A 24,094-nucleotide genomic window follows, 5' to 3' on the forward strand; every position below is an offset into this window, starting at 1 on the left:
TAGGCAGAAATTTCTAACGGGGTAACTCAAACCCCTCACTTTTCCTCCGACTTCCTCTGAGCCTTTTAACATTTTCAAATTTATAAGGCCAGAAGTGAACTGATTACAACAGCCAAAATGTTAAGAGTGGATTTTATAATAGAAACAATAAAATTAACACTGTTCGCAAGGAGAGCTTGATTATGCGACTCATACATCTCTCTTTCTCACTCTAAAAAAAGTGGGACACTGGAAGATAACGTGTCGGTTAAATCGTTTCTACCGTAATCATTACGTAAACGTTTCAGCAATTAGAGATCCATAGTCGGCCGTATATCGTGCAATTAGAAAAACACGAAACGCATTTGCTATTGCTTGCTTCCCTTCGCGACTGCAATAGAATGCAACCGGTGTCGATGCACATTTGGTATCGTTATTTAACTATTTAAAGCAGCGACTCGAGTTAAGAAGAAAGAACCTATTTAGAAATTTTCCTTTTCTACAAAAGCTTGGGAAGCAACGATGAACCGTACTATTAGAAAAGTACGAAATTTAAGTTTCTAATAAACACATCGGTAGGCCACGTGAAGAAGAAACGAGAAAGAAAGTGTCGTCTGAATGGAACGAGTTAAATCCCCTGGACGAGGAAGTCGTGTGAACGGTTCTTCCCAAGTTAAGACGGTAAAAACGAGATACCGTTTGATGATTTTATCATCGAGCAAATATTGATCTGTGTTCCTTCGTTCATCGAGCAACTTAACACGTGCTAATCCAGCTTCGTCGAACTACCTGAAACCGAGCACAACGTTAGCGGTACCAAGTTTGAAAGCTCTTTCACCGCGGTGCTTTGAACCGTTGCCGAGTAAACAGTTTAATAGAAACAAGTTTGATTAATTCCTAGCAATACGTTTCAAATACTACAAACACCGATGAAACTGTTACCCCGGAGTATGTTCCACGTGCAAATTACCGTTTGTCTGGTTTTATGACATCGTTAAATTACTCTTTATCTAGGTTGAGAAATAGGTACAAACTATGAAGTATTTGTACAGTAACATAGCTGAATTATACCTGAATAATTATGTTAAAATATCCTGCATTATATGTGAACGAAATAAAATAAGACTCTAACAGTCGATTTACGACGCACAGTCGTAATTGGTGGTCTTTCAATCCTTTCAAGAAGCAGATAAAGGAACGACAATAAAGATAAGGGGAGAAAGGAAGTACGTACCTGAGGAATATTGGCGTTCAGCTGACGATTCAAAGAGTCCCGTTCTTTTTCGACCTCCTGCAAACGTGCTTCCGTTTCCTGTAATCGTTCCTGGCTCTCGCGCAACGATTCCATCAGCTTGTCCCTCTCGTCGAGCATCGAGACCATCAGCTGCTCGAAGTTCGCATCCTCGCCGGAGAACTGCGAACTCCGCTGGCTAATGCTGTCCTCCGCGATAGTCGGCATCACGTCGCACATCATATTCCACATTTTGCGTTATCCTACTACTCTCACCCTCCGGCACACTGAAACTCCACTTGAAATACACGGAAATGTGAATCAGCAGACATACGCACGGGGGACAGGCGGCGTTAACCTTTTCTATTATTCTTTTTCGATATATACCTTATTCTAGTTCGTTTCGATTCCTTTCAGTTAGTCATTTTCCTCGATTTCCTCGCTCTATCCTCTCTTGCTTTGTCTCTTCTCTCTCTCTCACACAGGCACACACGATTCGAACGATATCCACGCGCGGAATCTCAACTATTATTTCTTCTATGCGATGAACTATTCACTGTAAGGAACACTAAAATTCCGATCACTACCTTCCCTGTGAAATTTTCACTGGTTATGGTATTGAATAAAAATTGTTTTTTTTTTTTTTTTTTTTTTCGTTTTTGGTTAACTAGTACCTACCGGCGGAATCATCACTGAAATAATCTGTCGACAGTTCCAAGTTCAACATCACTTTCGCTGGCTGTACGAGCCTTCTCACCGTAATCGAAACTCATATCTTGTTTCTGCCAGCGTGTAATACATTCCTGTCCTTGTATATTGTTTACGGAAAGGGATAATCAATGTGTCGTCGTAGCGCACACACACACAGTGACACACAAGGAAACTCGTAGACCAAGTGAGTTTCCCTTCGAAAAATCGATCGATGCACGCTTCGATAGCTCCAGGGCCTAAAACACGAGAGATCGGTTATGATTGATCGATAGACACGAGCGTTAACTTCGGGCCTTCGGCGAGAATCAGTTTTTGACAGATCGCGAAATGGTGTATCGTGGGACACACTGTACCGTCCCCGTACACTTTGATCCCTTTATGCACCGACTCTTTCCCTTTCCATCTCCTTTTCCTTCCCGTCGACTGATTTCCTATCGGGACAATTCGATTCAGACCTGATTGACACCCACGAAGCACACTCGACTCTCTCCTGGAGCCGGGCAGGCGAGTCTTGACATCCGTGGAAAATCGTTGAACGTCACGGGGGCGAACACTCGACAGGTCACCGTTTAACTTTCCACTTGAATCTCATTCAAATACAGCTTCGACGTACCTATCGGATACGTATAATCACTAGTAAATTCGCAATCGTGTTAGCTGAGAAAATTTCGCACCGAAGACACCGCTTAATTTTCCTGTTCGTCTATTTCGCGATTTATCATCACCATCCGAGACACGGCCGACGGAATAACTTTGATTGTACGTACGAATAATGTGCGAGACGCGAGTCAGCGTGCAACAATCGGCATTTCGATGGCATTATCACGGAGAAGCCGAGTACTGACACACCTACGGTTCGTTCCTACCGCCCAGCCTCTATGCTACTCCATTTCCAATACCGGCGGCCATCTTGCGCCGTTCGTCCCCGAACCTGCACCCGACTCCACCCGAACGTTGGACGACTGCTAAAGGCGCGTTTACAATCGTGCGACGGGATCGATGATCACTTCTGACGAGTTTACAATAAAATTCCGTAGAAAATTTGCGGGATACTTGAACCACTAATTCAGATTCTGTTGAAAATATAAAATTATGAATTAATAATGTATGTATGTACACAGACGTTTGTTAAAAGTATTATATATTGTAACTATTACATTGATTAATAAATGAGATCTTTTATTCTAAGATATTATCTTAATTTAAGTAAACCTTGGTATGTAATAAATATTTAAATAAAAGATGTGTATAAATAATTCTTACGTCCTTGATCTAACGTTTCAAAGTTATCTATCGTTATGGATGCTTCTATGAAAAAATCATTTGATAAGTTTTAGATAAAAACGTAGTACATGTTATAATAATCCCTCTAATTTGTTACTTTTATCGAGAGTATTTATTTTGAAAATTTATTAAGTAAAATTTCTAATTCCTTGATACGATGATTTCAATCGACGTTTATCAGAGAAAAAAAAGATCGAGCAGACTTAACTTTTCGAGGATGGAGACTGCGCTACAGCGCTGGATGCTGGATGATCAATACTGACCACAGTGTCAGATGCTGGACCACGTAATACAGTCAAGAGAAACATAAGTGAGCATCATGAAAACAGTTACGCATACTTGCACCCCAGGAGCAACCGGTAAGTGATCCTGCTTTAATTCATAATATCCTTGAACAAAATAAACCACACATCATTACAAAAGATCTTGGAGAAAAAGGAAATATTCTACAAAAAGTAATCTACCATTTTTGTTCTTACGTTATTTCATAAATTATAAAATTGAAACTGATATTCGTTTAGTTAATTCTTTCTCGTTAATCGTAGAGAGCTTGTTTTATCAATCATCTCCAAAACGAGAATGTTTCTTGGGAATGTTTTGGAGCAACCGTTTGACTGTCTCTTCTTCGAGACCCTCTGTTTTTTCCGGATTACTCCCTAGTTACCTAAGTTTTAGATCTACCTGGAGGAGAATCCATCGAAGAGATTGCCGAGTCTGTGGATGAACTGCGTGAAAAATTAGCAAACATGAAGAGATTGATGGAGGAACGAAGGGGCACCACCCTGGGTGAGATAAGCGCGAGGAAGAGGAAGGAGACCTCGGACATCATAGATGGTAATTTTCTGTCCTGGATATTTGGATCAGCATTGGTTGTAATTCTGAGCGTCAGCTTCTACGCGTTTTACAATCTCTACCATGCGGTTTTGAAGAAATTCCCCTCTCATCACACTGAACTGTAGAAGAAAAAAAAGAAAAGAAAAGGTGATCATCGTTTGTTGAATGAAAGTAATCTTCAAAGATATCTTGTTAATTAACTTCACCACTTCTAGGATGGCGACAAATGAATATACCTGTTATCAGTTCTGACAAAACTTGTGATATAGCGAGGCGTGCTAATGAACGTTTTTTAATCACATTGAATGCATTCTTCGGTGGCGAACTTATTTTGAAAGAACGATGGTTGATATTGAAGAGTAAAAAGAAAATGAATCTCTCTCTGTTCCATCCGTTATTCCAGTGCGATATGAAAAAGAAGATAGAAAGATTTAGGAGAGCGAGAGAACAGCAATGTGGTTCCTTTCACGTGCATTTAAGGGGTTCGACGAAAATTTGATAGCATTTTCTCCCATCGAAAAATGCTCCCCTCTATGTTCGCTGCAACGACTGCGATCTTCGCATGCATCTACAAACAGACGTCAAGTATTTCTTACGAGGAAACCTGTTTAAGGTGAAAAGAAAAGCAAGTGCCTTAAAACATCTCTCTAAACTAGTCATTTCCGTGCACCTATAACGTGCACGAATAATTCGGTGATTACAGAGGGCACTTAAAATAGATAATCGAAATAACTCTCTTAATTTTAGAGACAGTGAGAAGTTTGCAGAATGAAGATACTTTTGCGTCAAACGAGGAAGGTCCTTTCTATCTTTATCTAGACTTATTTTCCGTTGTCTCTAAAAGTAAGGAAGTTACAAGGTGGCCTGTTTTCAAAAGTGTAGCCCCGTATAACGTTTCGGCTGACTTTAACATGTAATACTGCATGCGAAAATGATCTCCAGGGGTCTTGAACCTTCTCGTTGAAATTTTATCGAAATAAGTATATTCGTATGTCTTAGATTTCTTTCTCATATGAAAAATTGTATAAAAAAAACTACTTCCCTTTAACATAATTGTATAGTTGACAAGTAGAACTTTCATATTCATCATTTATTCGAATGTACATATTGTGAATACTAAATAAATTACCATTCGATCGAAAATATTAAATGTATCCTTAATTGACTCGGTGCTACCTTCTCTCAATAGCTCGTTCCAATTTTCTGTTTAGTATGAAAAACAATACTGCAAACAGTGAATTAAAATAATGAAAATAATGATAATGATGCGATACCTTTATGATAAAACGGAACAACTTACTCGAGTTTGCCTTGATTTCTTCATTCCTGAAGCTGCAATCATTAATATAAATTCTTAATTAAAAAAAAATTAATTTGAAATGAACTGTTAGAATTTTATGGAAACCTACAAAATAATGTCTTGGTATTTTTTATTTCTTTGGTAAAATTACTCAACATTTTTTGATAATTTTCTTGTTGCTGAAATTACATCATGGATTATTATTATAGTTTCTTCCGTCTTTTAAAGATTACTTCCGGTGAAATTAGTACTACCTTTATTACTTCGCCTCTAAGTGCTTCCCGCCTAATCGATAAATTCGAAATTTGATCTTGCAATGTTTTTACCTATTAAACATGATGGTAATTAGATAAAACTATATTGTTTTGTTGCGCCTCTAACCTCATCCTCGGTTTTTCGAATGTCTTCCTTCAGATCGATCATCAATATACGATACCGATCTCGACAAGTTGATGTTTTATTTTCCAAATCATTTAATACCATCTCCGCATGGTTTACTGCGCAATGTGAACGTTGTAGCTGCATATATGATAAAATTAAATTATATGCTATGTTTTTTCTTTTAAAACTTTAGTTATAAATATAAATATCTTACTACGTGCTCCTTCTCCGCCAGCTTTTCTGTTAGCACTTCCAATTTATCGTCCACGCTATCGCGATTCTGAAACAATCGATTGTTGGTATTGTCGAGAATCGAACAATGACTTCGAAACAGAAAATACGTTAAAAATAATGAGGCGACATCTTTAATAACGTATTTTCATGGAAAATATTCATTATAACTGACTTCAATTGGAAATTCTGCTTCCGGATTTGCATTTGGGATTGCAATCTAAAATATATTAATTAAGATGTATAAAATGTTAAAGATATTGGAATGGGAAATATTATATTAATAAACTTACACATTTTCTCAACTCCTCTACTTCATTGTTGTACTTTACCATCAATAACATTATTAGTTAGCATAAAAGTTTTTTGATTATGCCGAATAAAAGTAATTCTTACCATAACCATGAGGAAGGTGATAACGCAGTACACAATGAATATAAAAATACACAATATCTTTAAAGTATAAAATATTAACACTATAAGCCACATTATGAACAATTTTTATATTAACAGTGATTCTTAGTAAAAATAGCTATGAAATACACTCTGATAACAACAAGAGACACTTAATTTATCAAAAATAACAATTTGTAGATAAAAACGGAAGAACAAACGCCGCTTCCATTTTGAACGATTGCTTTATAACGGTTCGATAATCGAAGTGTGATTTTAAATGTTTCGACTTATTAATCGATATCGCTTCGAAGCCCCATTTATCGAATATTTGAAATTACCTAAAATTCATATAAAAAATACTTAAAATTAAAAGATCTTAAATGTAATAAGTCCATAATTATATTAAATTAAAGTAATAAAAAGCAATATATAAACAGATAATCCTATCTTTTAAGTACTGAAACATGCTTAATAATTAATAAATTAAAATTTATTGAAATATTTCAAAATGTCAATACTGACACTCAGGAACGATTGATTTTATTGTTAAATATTTATTTCTGTTAATAAAAATACTGTTGTAACCCAATTTATGTTTTACTGTAAGCTTTAATAATAGAACATACGTTACAACAGCCTGGATATTTTTGAACAGTACTTTTGTATATGAAAGTACGCAATAAAATAATTATTAGTTTCACGTAATTTAATGCTGAAAAACGCGGGTTCAAAATGTGTTTGTATAACATTTTTAAGAAAAGAGATCTTTGAAGTTAATAGAAGTTATTCGAATTATATAACCTATAACAATGGGTTATTTAAATCTAAACGAACCGATGATGAAACTCATAAAAAATACAACGCCAAATCCAATGTTTCATTTCAAACAGCAATATTACCATCGCAATCACAAATTGTTATTGCGGGTGCAGGAACAGTCGCTAATTCGGTTGCTTATCATCTTGTTATCAATGGATGGAATGATGTACTTGTCTTGGAACAAAATAGGTATACATTTATTTAATAACAAGGAATTTTAATTTTAAAAAAGGACAATATGCTAACAATTTACCTTGTGTTGCAGAATTGGTAGTGGAACATCTTATTTTGGTTCTGGCACCCTTGGTTTGTTTAAACCAATATCACATAGAAACTTAATCTCTTATAGCATCAAGTTATATCAACAATTACAAGAAATGGGATATGATATAGGATTAAAACAATGTGGTAGCATATACCTAGCTCAAACTAAAGACAGAATGATCGCTTTAAAGAGAAGAATGGCTTATAATGTGCCTACAGGCTTGCACTGCGAAGTAAGATTTCTTAATCAAAGATTAAATTTGAAGTTAAGATCTTAGTAATACTTTTTTAATAAATTGCTAATGAATTAGACTCTGAAGATAGATCAACTAAAGCAATTACACCCATATTTGCATATCCAAGACATTGAAGGTGCTGTTTGGGTGCCTGAAGATGCAGTAGCAAATCCTAGTGCAATCTGTGAGGCTCTAGCCAAGCTAGCAAGAATTGGAGGAGCTAAGTATATTGAAAATTGTCGTGTAGAGTCTGTACACACTGAAAATGGAGCTGTAAAAAGTGTAAAAACAGAGCATGGTGTAGTTCATTGCAAATATTTTGTTAACTGTGCAGGAATGGTAAATTTATATTAACTGAATTTATATTATACAATATAAGTACAAAATTATTTATAATTTAAGTACCTCTTTAAATTCACTTTACAGTGGGCACGTGAATTGGGATTAAGATGCAATCCACCTGTTAGAATTCCAGCATATCCCGCAGACCATTTTTATGCACTTGCTTCTCCTTTCTCATCTTATCCAAATATAACTTTACCGTGTGTACGAGATTATGATTCTTACTCGTATTTGCGAGAATGGCAAGGTATTCAATATATTTATACATGATGTTTGATTTGCATAATACTAATATCTATAACAAATGTACAGGAGAATTATTAATTGGCTGGTTTGAACCAAACTCAAAACCGTCGTTCGAAAATACTCCTATTCCTACAGAAAATTGGAAAAACTATCTTACAGTTGATTCGTCACGTTGGATGCCATTATGGGATAAAGTGGTACATAGATTACCAATTTTAAAAGGTATAAAACCAAATGTTTATAACTGTCCTGATAACTTTACACCTGACGGAAGATGGATATTAGGAGAAAGTCCGGAAGTAAAGAATTATTTTGTCGCCGTTGGCATGAATGGAAATTTATTACAAGGTAAAACATTGTATGTTGTCCTTTTGATTATGTACATTAATGAAACTGTAAGGTTCGTTTTTTAGGAGCTGGAGGAATAGGCAAAGAAGTTGCTGAATGTTTAATTAATGGAGAATCTACACAAGAGCTACTTCCCTTTAACGTACAGAGGTTTCTAGATTTGCATAGTAGTAAACAATATTTGCAGCAAAGAACAAAGGAAGTTGTTGGCAGAAACTATGCAATTTTATATCCTCATCAATGCGAATACAAATATGCTCGGAAATTGCGTTGCTCCCCTTTATATTCCGTTCTCGAGGAAAGAGGTGCCATTTTTGGCGTAAAAATGGCTTATGAACGGCCACTTTATTTTGATTCAACTTACCAAAGTAAAGAAATAATTCTTTGGTTCTTACTTTAATTGTTATGTTATATATCTAAGTAACTAAAAATTCGTTATTATTTTTAAAAGGAGGACAAAAGAAACCAGTCATGCCACCGGGTAGTTTTTATAAACCTAAATTCTTTGATTTTATGGAAGAAGAATTTTTAGCATGCAAAGAAGGAGTAGGAATAATTGATATGAGCTCGTTTTCAAAAATTGAAATTAGGGTACGTGAAATGCGTTTACTTGTAAGGATATTTATGTAATCGCTGTATATTTATAGTCTAGCCGTTGGGAAGTGGTAGAATATCTTCAGCAATTATGTTCCAATGATGCGAATATACCAGTTGGTGGCATAGTGCATACAGGAATGCAAAATCAAAGAGGAGGATATGAAAACGATTGTATTTTAGTAAGACTGACAGAAAATAGTTATTTTATGGTTTCACCTACATCGCAACAAACGCGTATTTACCAGTGGATGTCAAGGTGAAAGATAATGAATAATACATATTATTATTAACCATTATACATATAGATTAGTCTTACACGAATAACGAATTTATTTTACAGACATTTACCAGCTGATCATTCAGTAGGTCTGAATGATGTAACTTCAAAATATACAGTCATTAACTTAGTAGGACCTAAAGCAACAGGATTACTCTCAGAGCTGTCAAACTCTAACATTAATCTTTCTCCTTTTACTTACAAGGTAATCAATTTCATTGATTTTATCGATTATACGTAATTGTTATACAAATCATTTCATCTTTAATAGACTGTAAATGTAGCATATGCTTCTGATGTAATGGTAATGTCGTTCACACATACCGGTGAATCTGGTTACTGCTTATATATACCCTCAGAATACGCACTTCACGTATACTCGAAATTAATGGAAGTAGGTAAAGATTATGGAGCTCGAGATGTAGGTGTACTCACACAACGTTTCATGCGAATAGAAAGATTCATCCCGTTTTGGGCCGAAGAACTGACACCGTTTGTGACTCCGTACGAAGCTGGAAGCGGATACAGCGTAAAATTAGATGTAAGTAAATATGTTATTTATCGTGTTAGTAGCATAATAAACGTTACATGTACATTTTATTTTATTAATTATGATAATTTGTTGTAACAGAAAGAATATTTCATTGGCAAGTTTGCTTTACAACATCAAAAAGAACAAGGTGTATCGAAAAGATTAGTATTATTTGTAGTTAATGAATTAGACATTAATAAAAATATTTGGCCATGGGGTAGTGAACCGATTTATCGAAATAATGAATTTGTAGGCACTGTTACATCAGCAGGGTAAGAACTTTAAATAATTAATGATAAAATATATGTTTAACAATGATATAACGTTATTAATAATTTGACAGATATGGTTTTGCTACGAAAAAGCATATCTGCATTGGATTCATCAGTTGTCCTGAATCAAACTACGTACAAACTAATACAGATGTAGTTACAACAGACTTCATAATGGAACCTACAGCTCGTTACGAAATTGATATTGCTGGAACCAGATTTCCTGCTAAACCGCACATTCATCCTTTACCAATACCGGCGTGGAGTGGTAAAATTAATAAAAAATATATCCCCACACCTGCTATTGTATATGAGAGCGACGTATATCGCTAATTTTTTTTATATCTTATTTTATTAATGAGTATATTTGCAACTTAAACAAACAGTAAACTTTTACTTTTTGAAAGACTGTTTCTTTCCCAGTTTTGAATATAGGTTTTAAAAAATATTTCTTCCAAAGTAAGTATATACTTTTGTAGCGTTAAGTAAAAACACAAATGCGCTTTTAATTGAAAATTTGAATATTTATGTGATACTTTTTGGTGTGTATTTATTATCTATCTTTCATGTAAAAATAAATATTTATAGTACTGCTAATAATCATGATATAATTAAATATTACAACAATCGAAAGTTTTTTGATTTATAACGATTTCTGTTTTAATTGTAAGTATATTGTACAATTTAAATGGATTTATTTGTAGCAGTTAAAATTTATACAAAGTTAAAAGGCCATTTAACAATTTAAAAGCTATGCTATTTTTCAAAATTTGTTATGCATATATACACGAAAATAACATTTAAATTTAATAAACAGCGATATATCTCATGATTTATCATTTCTCCTATACTAAAAATGTTCATAGAAACTTATTTACTGCAAGCATAAATCACATATATATATACCAGTAATGATATAATTTACCAGCAATTATTACTTTCTATGTAAATTATATACCTGTTCTTTTTCATAACTCAGATTTTCAATATAACCATATAGTACATTGGCTAGTTTAAACACAAGTAAAGACTTTTTCAATGTTACTTGTAAGCTTTTCTGTACATTAGTAGAAAAAAATCTATGTATGTACAGAAGGCACAATATCTATCATGAAAGCTTCATTATTATTTTTATCAACTTTCTCTTAGCTGTGCATAGAAAATTACTACAGTGTTAACCTTGGAATAATCGAGTAATGCAAAATTTAAAAAGTACATTCATGTACATGGTTGATTTTTCAGCAATATGTACTTATTTTTTAACTATTAATTTCTTACAAAATTTGTTTTTATCAATATTTTAATATCACCTTACGATGCCCATGCCTCTAATTCTTTCAAGTCTTCATCCTCATCAGGTTTAGCTTCTGAAAATATTAACAAAATTTTTCATTTAAATAATAATATTGTTATAATGATATATTGCAAATAAGACTCTTACTTGTGCGAGTTCTAGCTGGTGCAGAAGGAATAGCTGTAGCTGGAACATTGGGAAGTTCATCAGTTGGTTCAATACCAAGTAATTCTTTGTCAAGTTCTTCTTGTTCAAGTTCTTCTAATTCTTTCTCCAATTCTTCTTCATCTATATCTTGTCCAAATGCTACAGGATTAGATATTGCATCAGAAATTTCTTTTGCTACATCTTGTTGCTCAGCTATGTCATCCATCATATCGTGCACTTGGTCAACATCCCTAAACAAATTAAATGATACTTTATTCAAATCTGTATTAATAAAATACTGACAGTAGTGTCAAATTAAAATTCTTACATGTGCTGATGAACAGATTTCAATGCATCTGCTGCATTCTTCATTGTAGTAAATACAGCAGTATTAGTGTTTGCACTTTCCAGTGCTTCCCTTTGCATTTCAATTGTAGACAGTGTGCCATCAATTTGTTGCAATTGTTTCTCATATCGTTTTTTTCTTTTAAGAGCTTGAATTGCAGCTGTAAAACATATAAATCCTTTGGTTGACATTTCCTCTCTAGCATATTATTTGAATTACTCATCACAATAAATAATTAGCATGGCAATACATGAACTTATTTCTATTATTCAATAAACGCATAATAAGAATTTTTCGAAACATTACACAATATTTTTAATAACTTTTTACGAGTTATTTAAAAGTGAATAGAGGAACGAGAAACGTCATAATGACAAATAACCTTAACCTTTGAGAATGAGAGTATATATAAATAATATTTAAACCGATATTGCTTGCACACACCTCTCTTATTTTTCGTTCCATTTTTCTTAGCTGTTTGAATCTCCTGATCTATTTTACTTTCAAGAAAATCCTGTTTCTTTATCAACATATCCTCGGTTTCGCGTAACTTTTGTATTGCATCGGCCGTTGACAAAGGGGCCGAATCCTTTTTGCCACCAAATACTTTGGTAAAGAAACTCATCGTTTCAGCAAATTATAAGTTTATAGTATAATCAAAACCCAGAACACCACAAGTGTTGTCCACTTGAAACAAAATTAACAGAAGACACCGCTTTAACCACACACCTCCGCCATATTCCCTTGGCATTGATATATGTCATGACTCATCTCTTACTTTGAAATTTTGGATCCGTTTGAATTATCTGAACTTAGGAATTTCAAATTTTTCAAACTGTATACCTATATGAAATCTATTTTTAAACATCATAAAAATGGAAATTGATTAAACATTTATAATGCAACTTTTAGAAAATCATTGGAATTCAAAACGTAATTTTTCTGTAACTGGTTTTTTTATTATAAAATTCCATGTTTTATCAAACAGAGTTTCCATTTCAATGTAACAGATATTAAAACAAATATATATCTATTTGTTTTTTACATTACAATTAAAACATAACTATGGAAAGGAATTAAAAATTAATGATAACAATGCGGGTACACATGTGCATATACACATATGATGTCATAATTTCTGTGACGTGTGACAGTTTCATTCGTATATAAACGAAGATTTATAATTATCAGATACTGTCATTAGTCCTAATTACAGCAATAAGAAAAAATTATATTTGATAATCAAAATGATTCTATCATTTTGTAATGTCATTTCTATTATTTAACTTGAAAATATTTGTTTCTGAGTAACCTCTTCAAATGGAGGGTACCTTGGGAAATGTACTTGAAGAGATAGAGATTGGATAATATTTAATTAATATTAAAAATTTTTATATACAACACGAACTGTTATTAAACCAATACCAAAATTTAATCCCATAATTACCTTGGATTACCTCTTGCTAATTTATCTACTACAAATCTTAGCAAACACTTTATTATACTGTTGCAGCCTTTATTGATGAAGCTGTTTCTTCAGGAGGTATTTATTTTTACAATATTGTTGAAAATTATAAATATTTAAAAAAAATTGAACACACATACTACATGAAGAGAACGACTGTAATTAAATAAAACTGGTAGAGCATTGTATGAGTGTACAATTTTATAGATCTGTATTGAACCTACATAAATAATTGCATATAAAAATAGAATATACATGATCAAAATATACATTGATAAGTACATTCAATTATATATTTTAACATTGCAAGCTATGTAAAAAATGCATTTGTAATTATTTAAAAACATAAGTGTTTTTACACATAATTGTTTGCTAGAACAATTAATATTTACAAATTTAAAAGAAGACTTCTACCGTCATGTTTTAAAAAGTATATAAAGTATATATAAACAAATTGATGTTATCAAATTTCATGAGCTTACACAAAGTATTATATCACTTATTATACTTCTTATGTGTTACTGAATAAATTATGAAATCACTGCTGTAATACTGCAAAAAGGTTTTTGATTCCATATTATTATCAATGATTAATATGTTTAATCAATTTACCACCCGCGGTCTCTTAGAATGGGTTTCTATCAGGGTAGACGAATGATTTGGTGTGCCTATTTCATTTATGTTATCTACATCTGTTGGACCACTGCGTTTCCTTGCTTTTGGAGATGATTGTTTTAAACATTCCATATCATTAAATACAACTTGTGCGCCTCCTCCGCTAGTGGGTAATATGTCCGCCTAAAATAACAATAATACACTTGTAACGTCATATAACTATACCAACAGTTAATCCATTTACAATAAAATTACCTTATACAGTTTTGTCTCAAGTTCACCATCTGTGTCGTGTTCTTGTGCAACGAGACAATATCTAGATACACCATCTGTAATTTCTTTTGGATCTGTAAGACGCGTAACGCTACGTCTTCTACGCATTAGTGGTTGAAGAACTGTTCCCAAAGGAACCAGTGCACCTGGTCTGTGATCAATCCATCTATCAGCGCTTTGTGATCGCCTATGTCTTGCACTTGAAACAGCTACTCTATCCTATAAAGAAAATGTATTTAAATCATATTCCTAAATTAATTATTTAACAATAAATAGAACTGACCCTTCGCGATCGGTAATCCGATGCTTTCGGTGTTGCTTCTGTACAACTAGGAGTAGCTGTAGTGCGTTCCTTAGGAGCGGATGGAACAGGGTTCATTCCATCATCAACTAAAATTTGTTTTACTAATCTCAGTTTATCATCTTTCTCCTTCATTTGGTTCTAAAATAGTTAAAAATTATATGCTTTCAATTAGTAAATACTTATAAATATACTTCATCTTGTTACCTGTAAGTGTTCACGTTGTTGACGTAATTTTATTTCTAATTCTCTGTTCATTTTATCGGTTTCTGCTTGTATTTTAGTATTATATTTCTGTTTCACTCTCTGTTTGTCTATTAAACGTTGATTCAACGCCATATCTCGATCTTTCAACTCTTGTTGCAAGCTACGAATTGTATCATTTGCATGATTTAATTTTCGAAGTAAGCTATCTATTTGTTCTTCAGTTTTACATAAATGGCCTTCCAACGCAGAAACCTAAGATAAAAATGGATTATTTCTATTTTATTTTGCATTTTTTTAAGCCGTTTGTACCTTTTTTCTTTGTTGTGAATTAGCTGCTTTTAAAGATGCATTCTCAACTTTTAAATTCAAATGTTCATGTTCCACTGTCATTAACATTTTTCTAAGCTCATTTTCTGTAAATTGAGTTATTAAAATATTAAAAGCCGTTTAAGTTGTATCAAAAAATATATTTTATTCTTACGTTTTTGTTGTAAATTAGAGCGTAGAGCATTTCGTTTGTTAATGCGCTGTTCCAAAAAGTGCATTAAGTTAGTGATTATCTCTTCATTGCGTGGAGAGCTAATTTCCAACTCGGGAAATGGCCCACCCAAACTGAATTAGAATAAAATTATATTAAATAAAAGTATAAGGAAGAAAAAAGAATAATTGAGAAATACCTACCTATATACTAAACCGACATCAACTTCCAAATCTGCAGCTTCGGGACGACCTTCTCTTTCCAATTTACTGCGTGCCTCCTTAAATATCTATAAACAATTGATTTTTTTTTTTTTAATAAACCTGTTGTCAAATTATAGCAACTGCATTTTTTTACCTTGTTTGCTTGTCTTCTTCCAGGTGTAAAACCAAGATCTATTTTTGTAATTGTTGGTCTAGCTACTTGTACTTCCTGAGTCATTTCCGCAAATTTCATAACTTGCTGCAAATATATTAATATAAGGATCGATTTGTTTAATTTGTTACGTTCACATTTTTTATATGATCACTGTTTACATACAATTGTCTCATCATAATCATCCGCTCTCGGATTAACGCAAACGATCATTCTAACTTGTCCTTCTCCATCAAAATAATTTTTAAATAAATGTGTAAGTTTTGAATCCCTATAGGGCACTATTTTATTTGTACCCTGTAGTTGATTCTCTCTTAAAATTTCCAAGCACGATCGAAGTGTCATCAAAGAATTATTGATATTTCCTAAACAAAATTTACAAAAATTCCAAATAAAAAAGCATGTTACAAATTAATGATCATATTTAATTACCTGCTTCTCTCAATCGTTGACCCGTGTTTTTTGTACGATTAGTTCTTTCACTACCAGCTAAGTCTACTAAAGATAATTGAGTAATACACACTACTCGTTTGTCTTGTATTACCTGTTCCCCCTCGCCATCTAAGGGAGCCTATTAAAAACATAATACTATAACGCTTATGAATATTAATTACACGAAAAATAATCAAATTAAAAACATTACTTGTACAAGACGAATAGTGAAGACACTATGTGATCTACTTGACTCGGCATTAAGTGCGGTATGTGCAACTCTTCGTCTGCGTTGCCCGCGATGGAATACTTCAAATGCTTCTTCTGCACTTTTTACTTCAACTTCTGTGACAGCATGTACATACATGTTTTTATTTCCATCTTCTCTGACTATTTTACTTTGTAATGTTCTATGAATTCATTTAAAATGTCGTCACTTTTCTTGCAAATAAGTATGTTCAAAGAATAAAATGTAAATTTTAAATAATACTTAGTTCTAATATCTTCGTCCTCCAACAAATCATACACACTGTTGTTATATATTTCAACATATGTAACAAACACAGCATAAGCATTGTCTTGATCTACTGTTATTGCTTGTGATTCTTCAATTTCACGAAGTATTAGTGGATTACTATCGCCATCACTCTCTGCTTTGCGTCTAATAAAACGATTATATATTTATAACAGAATAAATAAATAAATAAATATAACGTATATTTTTATACTTACTGTTTTCCCAATTTTCCATTTCTCTGTGACATAAGACCTGCATGCATCTCATTTTGCCTATCAAGCATTGCATCAGCCTCACTTTGTATATCAAAACCATTTAATTTATCTGGTTTAAAAATGAACTTCTTTGTCTGATAATTAGCAATACTGTTAAAAATTACATCAAGACATCGAGGCATTACGCCAGGATCTTGTGGCTCACCAGTCATTGTGTATGTTTTACCACTTCCAGTTACTCCATAAGTAAACAAAAGACTGTTTCTACCACGAATGACATTTTCAACTAATGGAAGAGCAACCACGTTAAACACTTCCTTCTGTGGTGTATCAGGTGTAAATACCATACTAAATGTTGTTTGAATTTCTTTATTATTAGCATTACGAAAATTTATTGCTGATTCAGGTGGGATAATAACCACAGTTGTGTCGGATGTAACTTTCATACATGATACATCCGTGGGATGTTGCATTGATCTTAAACGACAATAAACTTGAACTGGGTCTTTAGATATCATGTTATTACATCTTGGACGATTAATTGGCTTACGAGCCGAGCCTGGTGGCTTTGTACGTCTGAAATATTTACAATTAATTATTATACACATTATAATAAATGATAACTACAATCCTCTAAGTACTTCAATGAAGTGCAATAATAATTAAGAACTAATAATTTACTAAGCTAGTAAACAATATACAGAACATAAAGACTTACGCAGACTTCATTTTTTTACTGTTATATTTGTTCCTATATTTGCCTACTGCAAATAACTGCACTTAGCCTCTTATTTTCTGATAGATTTCACAAGCTATAAACCGTCATTCCTACTCACTGTTCAAAATTCAAACCTCAAAGTGAACGCTGCAAGCAATGCAGCCAACGCTCGTGTAAAAAAACACCCTGCACATAATGTCTATTCATATGTACATAACATTGTGAATTCACCTTAACAAAAATGTAAATACACCATAATGTTTATTACTGATAAACAATTACAATTTACAATTTACAATTTACAGGTAGTATGAAAAGATTATTTGGGAAAATGATACAACATGGCAGTAAACAAACTCATTTCTCAGTAGAGAATTTATTTATTTATACAAAGCAATGAAGTTACTTCTTAACCTTTTTATCCTTGGCAACTTTTGTAACATCATCAGGATTTTCCGCTGCATCCTTTACACGTTTCGCACGAATTCCAACTAATCTAGCGTCAGCCCTAGCTTTGCGAAGAGTTACATATGCGGAGAATTTCCGTTCGTCTTCAGAAATGACGCGAGCCTTGGCTTTAGCTGGTGCTTGATGTCTTATTGGCATGATCTCTCCTCTAACTTGGCTTGCAACTTTCATTTCCTCTTCAGTTGCATCTCCCTTCTTAGGCTAATTTCAGAAAACATATTAGTACAATGTTTACCCTCATATTTCAGTTTTTTGTATTATACTTACTTTCTTTTCATTTAGTGGGAAGAGAATTAGTTTTGATTTATATTCCTTCAGTCGTTGAGCATTTGCTTGCAAACATTCAACTGATTTGTTACGTCTTCTTGGATCAATGGCAACCCCTACAGTCCTGGCAAATCTTTTGTTCAAACCACTGGCTTTCAATTCTTCCAATGTGAAACCTTTGCCAGCCCTAACTTTTGTATGATAACGGAATGATGGACAGTGGACAACTGGTCTCAATAGTTTGACAGGTCTAATAATTTTGAATTGTTATATATTAGAAACTAAATACATACAATTACGGAATTAATTAAATATACATTACTAACCTTGGTGCAACTGCACGAGCTTTCTTGACACGACTTTGCTTACGACGAAGCTTTCTAGCTGGCTGGTTAAACCAGGTCTTGACGAATCGTTGCCAATCTTTATGGAAATGTCCATTAGGGATCATATTATTTCTCTTACCCATGGTTGAACTAAAACAAAAACAATGTATTGAACTTTATGAACCTTATAGAAAAATAGGTTAGAGTGCGATACTATCATAAATTCCAAACAAATACATTAATATCTTTCAAATAGTAAAATTAATACAACTTTTACAATACTTGACACTCACACAATGATTGTAAATACCTCTTTAACTAGAAAAATTGAATGTAATTCAAGACATATGAGAACTTAACCTCCCAACTAATGTCAACAAAATTTGTATACTTATTGCGTTATAAAATCAAAAGTATATAATGTAATCATGATCGAAAATATTAAAAATAATGTTTCTTTGCTTTTTTATAAACTATTAATTCAGGATGTTAAAGTTTTTATTGGATTTTAAACTAAAAACATCACTTACGAAGTTGTTTACACCGCTCACACCGGAAAAGGAATCGGTCGCCCAAGACGGAAGTTACAGATTACGATGAATTGAAATTTACGTACTCGTATAATAAATTACCAATTTATATATTAAAATTGATTTTTTAACACTGTTAGATATTAAATAATACTTTATTTTTTAAATATTTTAACTATAATAGAATACATTTTCTCTAAACTCTAGAGTAGTTATTCAAGATGGCTATTCACATGAGTTAAAAGTCTGCCATTCATTTATAAAGTTTTTATGTAAATAATTAAATAACGTAACTTAATAATGAAGTTTACAAAATTGTTTTGTAAACCACTAATCATACATTACAGAAATGATATCATTTTTAGAAATGTTACTGCCCGATATGCTTCGACCGGCATAAACTTATTTACGGTATAAGCTTTATTTTGTAAACAAATGTATTTAACATTGAAAGTTTTAGACTAACATTAAAATTATATATTGTTTCAGAATGAATCAATTACAGATTCAATAAAAAAAGATATAGAGAAGTATTGGAGAGATAAAATCAATTTACATGGATTTAATGAAACAGAAAATACAAAAGAAAAATTTTATGTATTATCAATGTTTCCATATCCCTCTGGATTACTTCATATGGGTCATGTAAGAGTCTATACAATAAGTGATGCTGTTGCTCGATTTTATAGAATGAAAGGTATATTACTTAAATTAAAAAATGATGGTTAGGTGTTATAAATTGCTTATTGTTTTATGCTTAATCTTAGGATATAATGTCCTTCATCCAATGGGATGGGATGCATTTGGATTACCTGCTGAAAATGCTGCAATTGAAAAGCAAATTGATCCTGATGAATGGACAAGAGAGAATATTAAAAAAATGCGAAATCAGTTAGATTTATTAAATTATGCTTTTGATTGGGACAAAGAAATCTGTACATGCGATCCAGAATATTATAAATGGACACAAGACTTGTTTTTAAGGCTCTATGAAAAGGATTTAGTTTATCAAAAAGAAGCATACGTCAATTGGGATCCCATTGATGAAACTGTATTGGCAGAGGAACAAGTTGATGAAAATAATTGTTCATGGAGATCAGGTGCTAAAGTAGAAAAAAGATTGTTAAATCAGTGGTTTATTAGAACCACACCATTTGCTATGTAAGTATATTGATACATATTTCTAGATATTATAATAATATATAAGAAAACAGTATACAGTTTTGTATTTTATTAATTTTCTTTTCAATGTGTTAGGTCCTTATTTGAGGGTTTAAAAAACCCAACTTTGAAACAGTGGGGAGATGTTAAAAAGATACAAAGGAATTGGATAGGTGAATGTAAAGGAACTAGTTTTGAATTACAGTTAGTAACAGATATTCCAAATTATCCAAAAACAATCAATGTTTGGACTGATCTACCAGAATTTATTGAATATGCAAAATTTGTTGCAATTTCCTCAAGTAGTTTATTAAATAGGGCAGAATATTGCCATGATGTAAACGAAGAAATTAAAGTAATAGATGCCAAAGTATTAAATCCATTCAATGGAAAAGAATTACCGATATTTGTAACAGATAAAGTCACGTTTCAACCTTTCAGAGATACTTACCTTGGTATACCTAATGCTTCAATGGATGATTATCAGTTTTCTGAAATAGTTGGAATTGAATTCTACAGACATTCAATAAGAAGTTATGAAGAACAACAGTCCAAACGAGCAGAAATATTATCCAAAGCACAAAAATGGAAAATTGGTGGACATTCAGTTAGTGCAAGGTTACAGGATTGGTTGATATCTAGACAAAGGTATTGGGGTACACCAATTCCAATTATTCACTGTTCAAATTGTGGTGCCCAACCGGTACCAAGAGATCAACTTCCTGTAATTTTACCAAAAATGCAATTTTTAAATAAAAAGCCTACATTAAATGAAGCCAAGGACTGGTTAAACACACCTTGTCCTAAATGTGGAGAGCAGGCAATTAGAGAAATGGATACAATGGACACATTTGTAGATAGTTCATGGTATTTTTTGAGGTACATTGATTCCAAAAATACAGAAGACATGTTTTCCGTCGATAAAGCAAAAAAAATGTTCCCTGTTGATCTTTATATAGGTGGAAAAGAACATGGTACATAATTTAATATCTAAATCTTTTATAGATTTATATACAAAATTTAAAGTAAAAATATCATCATTTCAGCTGTACTGCATTTGTATTATGCTAGGTTTATAAGTCATTTTTTACATTCAGAAAAGCTCATACCCAGTCAAGAACCATTTAAGCAACTGCTTGTTCAGGGTATGGTAAAGGGTAAGAGTTATCAAGTAAAGAGTACAGGAAAATATTTAAAAGCAGATGAAGTGGAAAGAACAGAAGGCGAGTATGTAGAAAAAAGTACCAAAGAACCAGTAGAAGTTACATGGGAAAAAATGTCTAAATCAAAGCACAATGGCGTTGATCCTCTTGAATTGTTAAACAAGTATGGAGTTGATACAACTAGATTGCTAATATTGGCCGATGTTGCACCAACTTCAGATAGACATTGGAGTGACGACAGTGAGTTAATCGAACTTTATTCATAATAAACTTTTAAATTTTAAATACTATGTAGCACATTTAATAAATTACAGCTATTGATGGGGTAATTAATTGGCAAAATCGCTTATGGTTAACGGTAAGAAGTTTTGTACACTATCGGAATAACGTAACTTCAGAAGAACTCCAAACAGTGCCGACTACTCCTAAATTTATCGATGATGATGCGTATATGTTTGATAGCAGAAACTATTTCTTAAAAACTGTAACTTTTAATATAACTGATTCCCAACAATTAAGTGTTGCAATATCAAGAATGCAAGGTCTCACAAACAGGTAAATTGAAATATCTTACATTTATGAATGATCACAATGGGTCAATAAATGTCTTTTACTTTTAATATCAGTTTACGAAAAGTATCTGAAGAATGTAAGAACAAAAGTCGTGAATTCGAACGTGCATTAGCAGTTCAACTTATAATGCTTGCGCCAATAGCACCGCATTTCGCTTCAGAATTGTGGGCCACATTTTGTTCAGCTAAACATCATCTTATAAATGAAAATGAAGTCAAATTGGATAAAGATGTTATGGAACAAGATTGGCCGGAAATAGATATGGAATATAATATGATACTACGTATCAACGTAAGTCTAATTCTTTGCACGTATTTCATGTATTAAGAATGTTGTTAATTTACATTTATAATTATAAGTTTTATCAATAAAAATATAATATGTAATACTACAAAAATATATCATGATTATAATATTTATATATGTAATTAGGTAAATGGAAAGTTTTACAAAAAATTCAAGATACCTAGATATAAGCTGGATAAGTTGTCGGCCGACGAAGCTTTTGATATAGTAGTAAATGAACCAGCAATCCAAAAGCGTTTACAAAATCGGCAGGTTATCGGTACTAAACTTCTTTCAACGGCAGGCTGTGATGCAACAATAAACATTTTAACAAAAAAGTGTGAAGGGTCTGTAGCATCCTAAGGTTATTACAAAATAACTAATATGTGTAAAAAATAAAACGCAGGTAAGATAAAGACAAATCGTTTAAGGACTATATTCATAATGAAAGTAATTATGTAAATACACGTCTCTTTTTATCAGAATAAATTATGTTACTGCAATGTCAGATATGTGAATAATATGAACGTATTTTAAAAGTAACAAAAATAAATTAATAATGAATAATTGTTCATACCCAATATCATATTCTCCATCATATTCATTATGTGGTATTGTTTCTAAAAATTTGATGTAATCATGTGGTAATTTACTTTCTTTTGCACCTGTTAGTATTGTTTCCCTGTAATGAAATTCAATTAAAAAGGTTAAAGAACACATACTAAACAGCATAGATTAAACACTGAAAGCAATATAATTTACAGGTATAATGGTGAGGGTCTTCTGTGTTTTGGTAATGAACATAAATTTACATGTTCATTTGGATTGTTACATTGTTGGTACACCCTACATTTTAATATGTTACCACTTGGTGTATGTACATCAACCATTAAAGGAAAATACAACTTGTCTGCAACACCTTCTTGCTCATCTAATGTAGACATGTTGGACCCATGTAATTCCCATATTGCTCCCCATACAACAGAATTTTCTGTAGGAACAATTGTTGCAGAACATCCACCCCATCTTTTGGAATGTGTTATAAAGTCTAGCCTGAAATTCTAATACAGTTCAGTATTTGCACAAATAATGTTTTATGATAAAAAACATGTATAATCAAACAATAATGTGCTAAAATAAAAATAAATTAGTACAAAGGAAAACTAAAAATGATAGAAAATTAAGCATTGAAGTATAGGCGGTTACAAACGTTATGATAAGAAACTTCCTTGAATAGTTAAACTGGTATATGTACTTTTAAAAAACCAATATTTCTTCGTATTGCAGTTGGATTATTAATATGAATTCTTTTTGTTAACATATTACTCCCATATGCAAAATATAAAAACTTATCGCACATTTTTTTTTTTTTCGTTATTTTGATAATAATACAAAATTTATCGCAGCAATTTATTAATTGGCACAAACCAAAAAGGAGGTTAAGATAGCATTGTTATCAATGTTATATAGATTTTTGTATTGACATAAGATGTAATTAGATGCCTTGGGTAAATAAGTACAATTTGCGATTTTGAAAGTACTATAATTCATGGAATTTTTTCATATTTAATGCACTATATGTGCAATATATTATAGGATATATTGACATTTCAGAGACTTATTTCTACTGTTATTGAAGTGAATTACTACTAAATTAT

General features: G+C 32.3%; 9 protein-coding genes across 35 annotated transcripts in view; 3 read left to right on the forward strand and 6 right to left on the reverse strand.

Moving 5' to 3' along the window:
- Positions 1–3,550, reverse strand: part of Liprin-alpha (PTPRF interacting protein alpha) — a 28,442-nt gene extending 24,892 nt beyond the window's left edge. For 23 of the 24 annotated variants that reach the window (XM_076689303.1, XM_076689296.1, XM_076689294.1 and 20 more), the window contains exons 1-4: positions 3,414–3,550; positions 1,889–2,994; positions 1,598–1,802; positions 1,214–1,508 (exon numbers count right to left, since the gene is read on the reverse strand). In XM_076689303.1, the coding sequence (XP_076545418.1) occupies positions 1,214–1,462 (249 nt within the window). In that variant the 5' untranslated portion in view covers positions 1,463–1,508; positions 1,598–1,802; positions 1,889–2,994; positions 3,414–3,550. Of the gene's footprint in view, positions 1–1,213; positions 1,509–1,597; positions 1,803–1,888; positions 2,995–3,413 lie in introns of those variants that run through there. The other variant, XM_034335570.2, reaches the window with a different exon arrangement.
- LOC117609363 (uncharacterized) lies at positions 3,431–4,393 on the forward strand. 2 transcript variants are annotated; one of them, XM_034335612.2, is made up of 3 exons: positions 3,431–3,564; positions 3,881–4,186; positions 4,255–4,393. In XM_034335612.2, exons 1-2 carry the CDS (start codon positions 3,525–3,527, stop codon positions 4,162–4,164), a joined length of 324 nt encoding a protein of 107 aa, XP_034191503.1. In that variant the 5' UTR covers positions 3,431–3,524; the 3' UTR covers positions 4,165–4,186; positions 4,255–4,393. The 2 variants fall into 2 exon arrangements, with proteins under 2 accessions (XP_034191503.1, XP_034191502.1); XM_034335611.2 differs by having other exon boundaries at positions 3,473–3,564; positions 3,875–4,186.
- A 141-nt stretch (positions 4,394–4,534) lies between these two features.
- LOC117609358 (uncharacterized) lies at positions 4,535–6,771 on the reverse strand. The gene is made up of 10 exons (XM_034335600.2): positions 6,348–6,771; positions 6,245–6,277; positions 6,127–6,171; positions 5,935–6,000; positions 5,721–5,858; positions 5,594–5,665; positions 5,449–5,518; positions 5,340–5,371; positions 5,169–5,264; positions 4,535–4,607 (listed from the first exon to the last, which is right to left on the reverse strand). The coding sequence occupies exons 1-9, from the start codon at positions 6,438–6,440 to the stop codon at positions 5,247–5,249; spliced, it is 567 nt and encodes a 188-aa protein (XP_034191491.1). The 5' UTR covers positions 6,441–6,771; the 3' UTR covers positions 4,535–4,607; positions 5,169–5,246.
- Positions 6,772–6,914: 143 nt separating this feature from the next.
- LOC117609342 (pyruvate dehydrogenase phosphatase regulatory subunit, mitochondrial-like) lies at positions 6,915–10,812 on the forward strand. The gene is made up of 12 exons (XM_034335573.2): positions 6,915–7,355; positions 7,432–7,663; positions 7,742–8,005; positions 8,093–8,255; positions 8,321–8,602; positions 8,668–8,970; positions 9,054–9,193; positions 9,250–9,455; positions 9,540–9,681; positions 9,748–10,017; positions 10,108–10,280; positions 10,352–10,812. Exons 1-12 carry the CDS (start codon positions 7,057–7,059, stop codon positions 10,611–10,613), a joined length of 2,736 nt encoding a protein of 911 aa, XP_034191464.2. The 5' UTR covers positions 6,915–7,056; the 3' UTR covers positions 10,614–10,812.
- On the reverse strand, positions 9,848–13,648 carry shrb (charged multivesicular body protein shrub). Of its 3 annotated transcripts, none has more exons than XM_034335598.2 (5): positions 12,512–12,859; positions 12,050–12,227; positions 11,722–11,972; positions 11,591–11,647; positions 9,848–9,988 (listed from the first exon to the last, which is right to left on the reverse strand). In XM_034335598.2, exons 1-4 carry the CDS (start codon positions 12,690–12,692, stop codon positions 11,592–11,594), a joined length of 666 nt encoding a protein of 221 aa, XP_034191489.2. In that variant the 5' UTR covers positions 12,693–12,859; the 3' UTR covers positions 9,848–9,988; position 11,591. The 3 variants fall into 3 exon arrangements, with proteins under 3 accessions (XP_034191489.2, XP_034191488.2, XP_076545428.1); XM_034335597.2 differs by lacking the exon at positions 9,848–9,988 and adding an exon at positions 13,515–13,648 and having other exon boundaries at positions 11,311–11,647; positions 12,512–12,754; XM_076689313.1 differs by lacking the exon at positions 9,848–9,988 and having other exon boundaries at positions 11,311–11,647; positions 12,512–12,858.
- A 161-nt stretch (positions 13,649–13,809) lies between these two features.
- LOC117609345 (kinesin-like protein KIF23) lies at positions 13,810–17,819 on the reverse strand. Its single transcript, XM_034335577.2, has 14 exons — positions 17,664–17,819; positions 16,946–17,521; positions 16,704–16,874; positions 16,425–16,623; positions 16,214–16,352; positions 15,947–16,146; positions 15,764–15,868; positions 15,610–15,695; positions 15,410–15,540; positions 15,238–15,341; positions 14,929–15,180; positions 14,704–14,862; positions 14,403–14,639; positions 13,810–14,330 (listed from the first exon to the last, which is right to left on the reverse strand). The coding sequence occupies exons 1-14, from the start codon at positions 17,672–17,674 to the stop codon at positions 14,136–14,138; spliced, it is 2,565 nt and encodes an 854-aa protein (XP_034191468.2). The 5' UTR covers positions 17,675–17,819; the 3' UTR covers positions 13,810–14,135.
- A 190-nt stretch (positions 17,820–18,009) lies between these two features.
- Positions 18,010–19,393, reverse strand: RpL13 (ribosomal protein L13). Its single transcript, XM_034335599.2, has 4 exons — positions 19,255–19,393; positions 18,725–18,874; positions 18,399–18,648; positions 18,010–18,332 (listed from the first exon to the last, which is right to left on the reverse strand). Exons 2-4 carry the CDS (start codon positions 18,865–18,867, stop codon positions 18,066–18,068), a joined length of 660 nt encoding a protein of 219 aa, XP_034191490.1. The 5' UTR covers positions 18,868–18,874; positions 19,255–19,393; the 3' UTR covers positions 18,010–18,065.
- A 77-nt stretch (positions 19,394–19,470) lies between these two features.
- Positions 19,471–23,339, forward strand: LeuRS-m (Leucyl-tRNA synthetase, mitochondrial). Its single transcript, XM_034335575.2, has 9 exons — positions 19,471–19,665; positions 19,744–19,951; positions 20,022–20,415; positions 20,512–21,389; positions 21,462–21,818; positions 21,893–22,133; positions 22,205–22,442; positions 22,584–22,842; positions 23,201–23,339. Exons 1-8 carry the CDS (start codon positions 19,555–19,557, stop codon positions 22,797–22,799), a joined length of 2,643 nt encoding a protein of 880 aa, XP_034191466.2. The 5' UTR covers positions 19,471–19,554; the 3' UTR covers positions 22,800–22,842; positions 23,201–23,339.
- On the reverse strand, positions 22,603–23,827 carry LOC117609361 (gamma-glutamylcyclotransferase). The gene is made up of 4 exons (XM_034335606.2): positions 23,692–23,827; positions 23,199–23,497; positions 23,014–23,118; positions 22,603–22,741 (listed from the first exon to the last, which is right to left on the reverse strand). The coding sequence occupies exons 1-4, from the start codon at positions 23,794–23,796 to the stop codon at positions 22,720–22,722; spliced, it is 531 nt and encodes a 176-aa protein (XP_034191497.1). The 5' UTR covers positions 23,797–23,827; the 3' UTR covers positions 22,603–22,719.
- Between the last annotated feature and the right edge of the window lie 267 nt (positions 23,828–24,094).

Source organism: Osmia lignaria, chromosome 7, assembly GCF_051020975.1.
Source record: "Osmia lignaria lignaria isolate PbOS001 chromosome 7, iyOsmLign1, whole genome shotgun sequence".
Taxonomy (NCBI): Eukaryota; Metazoa; Arthropoda; class Insecta; order Hymenoptera; family Megachilidae; genus Osmia; species Osmia lignaria.

What these genes read in the sequence shown, in the direction of transcription:
- LOC117609345 (XM_034335577.2), bottom strand. An exon ending in GACGAAGATATTAGAACTAA is followed by an intron (nt 16,624 to 16,703) that starts GTATTATTTAAA and finishes ATGAATTCATAG; the next exon opens with AACATTACAAAGTAAAATAG. An exon ending in TCACTATTCGTCTTGTACAA is followed by an intron (nt 16,353 to 16,424) that starts GTAATGTTTTTA and finishes TGTTTTTAATAG; the next exon opens with GCTCCCTTAGATGGCGAGGG.
- LOC117609363 (XM_034335611.2), top strand. Translation starts at nt 3,525, where the DNA reads ATGAAAACAGTTACGCATACTTGCACCCCAGGAGCAACCG. An exon ending in TTGCACCCCAGGAGCAACCG is followed by an intron (nt 3,565 to 3,874) that starts GTAAGTGATCCT and finishes TAGTTACCTAAG; the next exon opens with TTTTAGATCTACCTGGAGGA.
- LOC117609342 (XM_034335573.2), top strand. Translation starts at nt 7,057, where the DNA reads ATGCTGAAAAACGCGGGTTCAAAATGTGTTTGTATAACATTTTTAAGA. An exon ending in GATACAGCGTAAAATTAGAT is followed by an intron (nt 10,018 to 10,107) that starts GTAAGTAAATAT and finishes TTGTTGTAACAG; the next exon opens with AAAGAATATTTCATTGGCAA. An exon ending in GGCACTGTTACATCAGCAGG is followed by an intron (nt 10,281 to 10,351) that starts GTAAGAACTTTA and finishes ATAATTTGACAG; the next exon opens with ATATGGTTTTGCTACGAAAA.
- LOC117609358 (XM_034335600.2), bottom strand. Translation starts at nt 6,440, where the DNA reads ATGTGGCTTATAGTGTTAATATTTTATACTTTAAAGATATTGTGTATT. An exon ending in AAGCAGAATTTCCAATTGAA is followed by an intron (nt 6,001 to 6,126) that starts GTCAGTTATAAT and finishes CGATTGTTTCAG; the next exon opens with AATCGCGATAGCGTGGACGA. An exon ending in TTCGAAAAACCGAGGATGAG is followed by an intron (nt 5,666 to 5,720) that starts GTTAGAGGCGCA and finishes CATGTTTAATAG; the next exon opens with GTAAAAACATTGCAAGATCA.
- shrb (XM_034335598.2), bottom strand. Translation starts at nt 12,692, where the DNA reads ATGAGTTTCTTTACCAAAGTATTTGGTGGCAAAAAGGATTCGGCCCCT. An exon ending in TGGAACGAAAAATAAGAGAG is followed by an intron (nt 12,228 to 12,511) that starts GTGTGTGCAAGC and finishes TATGTTTTACAG; the next exon opens with CTGCAATTCAAGCTCTTAAA. An exon ending in ACCAGCTAGAACTCGCACAA is followed by an intron (nt 11,648 to 11,721) that starts GTAAGAGTCTTA and finishes TAATATTTTCAG; the next exon opens with AAGCTAAACCTGATGAGGAT.
- LeuRS-m (XM_034335575.2), top strand. Translation starts at nt 19,555, where the DNA reads ATGAAGTTTACAAAATTGTTTTGTAAACCACTAATCATACATTACAGA. An exon ending in TCGATTTTATAGAATGAAAG is followed by an intron (nt 19,952 to 20,021) that starts GTATATTACTTA and finishes GCTTAATCTTAG; the next exon opens with GATATAATGTCCTTCATCCA. An exon ending in AGAACCACACCATTTGCTAT is followed by an intron (nt 20,416 to 20,511) that starts GTAAGTATATTG and finishes TCAATGTGTTAG; the next exon opens with GTCCTTATTTGAGGGTTTAA.
- LOC117609361 (XM_034335606.2), bottom strand. Translation starts at nt 23,796, where the DNA reads ATGTGCGATAAGTTTTTATATTTTGCATATGGGAGTAATATGTTAACA. An exon ending in AGACCCTCACCATTATACCT is followed by an intron (nt 23,119 to 23,198) that starts GTAAATTATATT and finishes ATTTCATTACAG; the next exon opens with GGAAACAATACTAACAGGTG. An exon ending in GATGGAGAATATGATATTGG is followed by an intron (nt 22,742 to 23,013) that starts GTATGAACAATT and finishes GTTGCATCACAG; the next exon opens with CCTGCCGTTGAAAGAAGTTT.
- RpL13 (XM_034335599.2), bottom strand. Translation starts at nt 18,867, where the DNA reads ATGGGTAAGAGAAATAATATGATCCCTAATGGACATTTCCATAAAGAT. An exon ending in GCTCGTGCAGTTGCACCAAG is followed by an intron (nt 18,649 to 18,724) that starts GTTAGTAATGTA and finishes CAAAATTATTAG; the next exon opens with ACCTGTCAAACTATTGAGAC. An exon ending in TCCCACTAAATGAAAAGAAA is followed by an intron (nt 18,333 to 18,398) that starts GTAAGTATAATA and finishes TTCTGAAATTAG; the next exon opens with CCTAAGAAGGGAGATGCAAC.